General features: G+C 45.9%; 1 protein-coding gene across 1 annotated transcript in view; it reads right to left on the bottom strand.

Moving 5' to 3' along the window:
- CSUI_009972 (condensin complex subunit 1) overlaps window positions 1-6115 on the bottom strand; it is a 20583-nt gene extending 14468 nt beyond the window's left edge. Inside the window, exons 1-5 of the mRNA XM_068070079.1 lie at window positions 4802-6115; window positions 3660-4485; window positions 2499-3168; window positions 1105-1435; window positions 45-628 (exon numbers count right to left, since the gene is read on the bottom strand). Coding sequence (XP_067917942.1) covers window positions 45-628; window positions 1105-1435; window positions 2499-3168; window positions 3660-4423 — 2349 coding nt within the window. The 5' untranslated portion in view covers window positions 4424-4485; window positions 4802-6115. The remainder of the gene's footprint in view (window positions 1-44; window positions 629-1104; window positions 1436-2498; window positions 3169-3659; window positions 4486-4801) is intronic.
- Between the last annotated feature and the right edge of the window lie 303 nt (window positions 6116-6418).

Genomic DNA, 6418 nt, shown 5'->3' with positions numbered 1-6418 from the left:
AGATAGATAGATAGATAGTGGTGCGATGCAGAGGGGTGACGTACCGGTGTACTGAGGATTTCGACTAGAGCCCTACATTCAGGTTTGAGGAGAATTTGATTGAGCTCTGTCATCCACATTTGACCTTCCTCTTCTTCTTCCTCATCATCATCTTGTTCTTCTTCTCCTTTCTCTCTCTCATTTTCCCTAGTTCTCTTCTTATCCTTCTCTTGCATATTCCCTCTTCCTTCTTCACCTTCTTCTTCTCTCCCCGTATGGTCCTTCGCATCTTCTTCTTCCTCGTCCTCTGAATCAAGGCCTTCTTTCTGTCTTTGGCGCTCTCTCTCTCTCTCCACTTCTTGAGCTTTCCACCTCTTCTTTTCTTCACGCTGCAAACGCCGGTAAGTCTCTCTTCGTGTCTCAATCTCAATCAAAACCCCCACTAAACCAAACCTGAGAACCTCTCGAAGCTTTCGTCCAATCGGCTCATCTCCTTGAAGGAAATACAAGGCATTTCCCCTTCCCTTGAGTTTCTCTTCATCGCAGAGTAACCTAAGAGGACTCAGAAGAGATCGAACCAACTGCATGCGCTGCTTTCCTTCAATGTCGCGTTCTCCCCCGAGATCTGTGTCGAAAGCCCTCCATGCCTCTAAGAGAAGAAAAAGAACAACACAAGGACATAGATGATCTTCACAGTTCATCGACAGATGAACAAAGGACTACGACTACTACTACTACATATCACCAGGACACTGAGAGAAACCCTGTAAGGGCCAACCGCCCCTCCATCATCTTGAATCCCGGCTGTTGCCCTTCTCAAACGACTCCAAGAAGAACACTAGTACATAAACATATAGATCCATATACCTATGTCTCTTCGTTTAGGTAGACAGATGAATGTATGCATACACTCTCTTCCACACTGCATATATATCTCTCTATATATGCTTGCATTTGTGTGTGTGTCGATTTTTCATGAACTGCCTGAGAAGCGATGAATAAAAAATAAAACGCCATGAAGAGCATCAAAAAGACCTGTCCTCCTTCTCACAGAAGACATCAGAATTCTCCTCCTCATCTCAAACCATCAGTCTTCCTCTCCATGAGCGCCGTGTAGCTTCTTACCTGGAGACGCGGCGATCTCTCCTAAGGACTTCAGGAGAGATGTCAATTGAACAAAAAAGAAACCTTCTCCGTGTCTTTCCCCTCCTCCTCTTCTTTCTCCTGAAAGATCTCCTCCTTGGATCGGCTCTCCAGCGACATCGTCGTCACCTTCTTCATTGAGGTCACCATCGACAGCAGCATGTCCCCTATCATGGCCAGGAGGAGACGTGCCGTCTGGAGACGTGGTCACATTTATCTGTTCATTCCTACGTCTCTTCACCGAACCTCGGGGGCCTCGAGGAGGCGTGCCTCGATAGGAAGCATGGTTACCGCGAGATAGACCATTGCTACTCTAGAGGGAACAAAGTAAAGATGACACGGAAAGAAGATAGAAGGCAACAAGAAGGAAAAAGAGAAGAAAAAGCACTAGGAAGCACCTAAGGAGCGGATGAAAACAGGAGCCCCTTCGCCGAAATACACACCAACGGGATAGTGATATAAAGATATATGAGAGGTGAGTGGGGTACACACATATTTGTCAAAGGATGTAGCCATACATGTATCTATAGACAGATATAGATACAGGTATACATACACGTAGTTACATGTATATACATATGGATGATGGAGAGAGATGTGTAGAGATTTTGGTGCACCAAGAAAGCCTTGGTAGTATGAGTACAGAGCATGAGGAGTTATCAGATAGGAAGGAGACTTTGAAGGGCCTCCTGGAGGGAAGCAAGACGAGGGAAAGACGAGTTCAGAGCCCAGCTAACACGATGATAAGACAGAGAGAGATAGAGAGAGATAAGAAGGACTCGAGTGAGAGTTTTTTCTTTCTCTGACCGGAAGAAACAGAAGCGGAAAGGTTCCCGACGACACTAGCTGACTATCAGCGAGGTCTATACGGCAAAAAAGAGAAAATGTGAAATCGAATTGCTATCACCAGTAGATCTTTTCTTTGAGAGTAGAAGCATAGGATGATAGGCTGCAAAGAACCCAGTGTCTTCTCTCTTCTTTTCTCTCCTCGCCTTCCCGCTATCTTAGCAGCGCGATACAACGGAAGAAGAGAAGTACAGTGGTGGATGAGAAGAGGAAAAGTAAGTCGGCTGTATATGTACTAAGTTAGTTCCTTGTGTTCCTTTTCTCCTACAACCGGCTTTGGATTAGATCAACATACCCATCCTATCCAGACAATTCAATTCATCGCATGCACGCAAGTCGATTTCTTCTCTTCTTAACAAGAGAAGTTTTTCGTCTTGACCTCTGACTTGTGCTTTTCTTCTTTTTCTTTTCACTTCTTCCTTATCACCCTTGGTCTGCTGCTCTCTTTTGTTTAGTCTTTTAAAGTACTAGATCATCTCAAAGCTCTTTGCATGGTACAGCACAAGAAAAGACTCTCCGCCCTAGCTCACCTGTGTTCTACGCTTGGACTTTCCTGGGCCTCCGCCTCCTGTCATACCTCGGCCCCCTCTAGCCCCTCCTCCGCCTCTCCTTCCTTCAGTCTCTGAATTTCTTATGCCTTCGTTCTCCACTTGTTTGAGGGCCTGTTGGATGACATAATCTGCGAAGAACGTGACACATAATAAGAAAGATCGTATAGCTCTAGCAGCTTCAATCACGGTTTCTCCTGAAGCGACTTCTTCTCTATCTCCATCTCCTCTTCTCTCGTTTTTATGGTAACGTCCGTCATTTCTCCCACTCTCCATGTTATTATCAAGAAGATCACTCTCGCGGAAGTGTTCCGAAGGGTCGTCAGTTGTGGAAAGTCGATCTCCCTCTTCTTCAGCGCCCTGGCTTAGGTCAAACGTCTGACGATCCCTTAGGATACAGAGAATACGGGTGTGTCCACTAGGATTTCTTTCACTCGGGAGACATGTAGACAAATCTTCTGCACGTCTACATAGATCTGCTAAAAGTTGTAAAAAGTCTTTTTGAAGTCGAAGAGATCGACGAGGTGGAGAAGAAGAAGACGGGTCGTCATCATCATCATGTCCCATTAACATAGTGCTGTCATCAGATGTGCTAGAATAATCCCCTCCTCCGCTCCCCCCACTTCCTGACGTCCGAGGTATAGTGAATCCCCTACATACACACATACAGATATGCACACATAGACATACACACGTACATACCTATATACATACATATTCACACATGCATACATACGTAGACATACATACATAGTCATGCGTACATTCATACATACATACATATTCTTACACAGATACATATTCATACTTACACACATATTCAAACGCACGTACCTATTCAAGCATCCGTATTCATACGTACGTACCTATTCATCCATTCATGCATATTCATATACATAGACAGACATATTCATACACACATACATATAAGACACGGGGCAAAAAGAGAATACAGGGGAGAACTTAGTAAACGACGGAGACGAAGAGAGGTGTTTCCGAGGAGATAGACTAGGAGGGTCTTTGGGTGAAATGCACTTTCTAGTACACAGGGCACACCTTATAACTCCATACAAGAAAAGACAGACGGACTATGAAACCTATGATCATAGGGAATGCTCGAAATCTTCTTTTCTCTTCTCTTACTTTGCAAGACAATAGAGAATTCGAAATCCTTCTTCTGTCAATATATTCACACCCCCAAGAGCTTCTTTCCATTTCTTCTCTTCCGAGTTTTTCTCACTTCCTCTTTTATCTCCTTTCTTCTTTCTCCAGCTAACAGGTGGCGTGCGAGAAAGACTATCATCTTCTTCGTCTCCTCCACCCCCAAGGAAGAGCTCATTGCCCAGGAAATCGTCGCATGCACTACTATTGCCTCTACCTCGACTACTAGGGTCACCGAGAATCCCGAGTTTCCATCTCGGCGCAACTCCTGCATCTTCTTCTCCACATTGTAGAAGAATCTGTCGAAGCTGAGAAAGATATGAAGCATAGTCTTCATCTGTTATGTCTGATGGCTCAGCAGGACAAGTATCTCCTGCCCATAGAATACGTGGATCTCCGCCATGTGTAAGGAGATCACACGTGCGATGTGAAGAAGTTATGAGAGAATATGGTTCTCCTAATCCAGTAGAAGAAGACGACGATGGAGCTGATGTGGATGATGAGGAAGAAGAGGCTAAAGATGTCGAGTTGGAAAAAGCATCAAAGACGGGAGCTCGTTCTAAGGCTTTGGCATCTCCTCCTGACGGAGGGATGAAGACTCCTAAGAAAGATGATTTACTTCGGCATGATGAAGACGAAGAGGAAGCTGAAGAAGAAGAAGATAGAATGGAAAGATCAGCTGTTGTTGTTGCTGAGGTATCTACTGAAGTTTCCTGTAGAGAAACGAGTGTTGAAGTCACTGCCATCTTGCATGCATTTTCTCTTGAAAAGTCGAGAGAGACAGAAAGAAAACGGCGACGGAGTTCAACTAAAGAAAAAGGAGGGAGAGAGAGAGAAGAAACAAAACCCGGGAGGATGATACAAGAAAGACAATAATACCTCTCTTTTGCCTTGCTTAGATGTTTCCACAAATTCTTACACAGAAGAGAAAGGAAAGGAACGTATGAGAAGCAAAAGAGTAAGCACGAAGTCTCCCTCAAAAACCACGCCAAGAATGAAAAGGTTGAATAAGACAAGAGAGTGAATCCCTCATGTACTAAGCAATTACAGCTCAAGAACTTCAACGACTTGACTAGGGTATCTAAGGTCTCCCCCTTGACTTGAGTATATAAGGTCTCCCTTACATGTCAAACCCTACAGAGTGGGGAAGAAACGAACTCCATTGAAGGACAAGAGACCGAGGCGTTTCATCTCGAAGAGTTTCACGAAAGTGATGAAGAGCATGCGGAGCAGGGGGGGGGGATGGAGAAGCGGGTGTGGAAGAAGAAAAGGAGTTTAGCGGGAGATGCCAAAAAAATCAAGAGGAGATGGAAAGTCCAGTTGAGACAGAGCTCTCACACTCTCCGTGAAGTCAAGGATTATGACAGATGGATTCTTCAGAACAACTCTTCGCTTTCTGACGAAAGAAACACCTTTGGTCTTCTATGTTGGGCGCACTCTCCTCCTTAAAAAGAGTACCAACGCATTGACCCCCGCTTCAACTTCGCGCTGTGGTGTACAAGCCAGGCGACAGTATCAATAGGTGTGTATACAGATGACACGAACGTCTGAAAAGGATTTGCGGTGGCCTTAAAGGCCAATCTGTCTTTGCGGGGGACAAGCTAAGACTCTTAAATGGATGATCCGTGTCGTTCCGCAAGGTTAGTGTTTATGTGAAGAGATGCGGTGAAACGAAGGTCTAGTTTTTCAGTCTTTTCTTGACAACTCTTCACTTCAGAAGTCTAGGAATCGAAACAAGGGAGGCACGAAAGAAAAAGGACAACACAGACGAACACCTGAGAGAAATACGATACAGGAATCGTTGTTCTCAATCAAGGCAGACCGTAATATTTCACTGGCGAAGACGCAGGACCAGGGCCACGACAAAACGGGTGGTTATGTGAGGAGACATGAGGAGTTGGTGCTTCGTTTCCATAACGCACAACCAGGGATCGTGTGCCGACAAAAAAATTTAAAGCTGTCTCTACCACGGGCACTTCAAGGTCGCTTGGCATGTCTCGAGCTGCGCTTCCCTCCGCGGCGTGAGAACGAACGGAGACGTCCTTTTCTCCCGCAGTTTGTCTTGTCGGCTTCGCCCTCCAAAGTAAACAGAAGCTTACGTTTTGCTCCAAGTGTACATGAAACGATAGACACAAAGAACCTTTCTGCCAAGAGATACTGAAGCAACGCATTGAAACTCCAGCGACTTAAGTTGGAGAACAGTGTTCGCTGGGTATTTGACAAGGAAAAAGCCGGACCGTGAAGATAACCACCGCCGAGGAGATCATCTTGGTAAGTAACTACTATGGTGAGTGCCGCGAGAGGAGAGAAGACAGCGGGGAGAACCCGCAAGTTTAAAAGCGAAGATTGTCGCAGATGCACAAGACACGAGAACGAAGAGCATGGAATCCAGAGGCTATACTTCTAACCTCCCGAGATTTTCCCGGGGAGGAACGGACCTACAGACGTCAGCCGTATGAGGCACCACCGTAGTGGTTGAAAGACTAGTGAGCGTTCGACTTGCATGCGAAGCAGGCGGTGTGCAGAACAAGACTTCGCACAGTTGACCTCGCAGATGTACCGCTGCGGCGTTTATCAAGACTGTTGCTCCCCGGTGTCTCCTGCTGTTCCCATCAGCATGGAAGCACTGATGAGCGCGTGTAATAGCACTGCACTCCATGGAGAGACCAAGAGTCCGTGGGAGAACGGTGATATGCCGGGCGACACAATAGTACGCCCGGGCGGCTTGGAGCAAGCCGCAA

Source organism: Cystoisospora suis (genome assembly GCF_002600585.1).
Source record: "Cystoisospora suis strain Wien I chromosome Unknown contig_6458, whole genome shotgun sequence".
Taxonomy (NCBI): domain Eukaryota; phylum Apicomplexa; class Conoidasida; order Eucoccidiorida; family Sarcocystidae; genus Cystoisospora; species Cystoisospora suis.
This window is presented reverse-complemented; position numbering and strand designations above follow the sequence as displayed.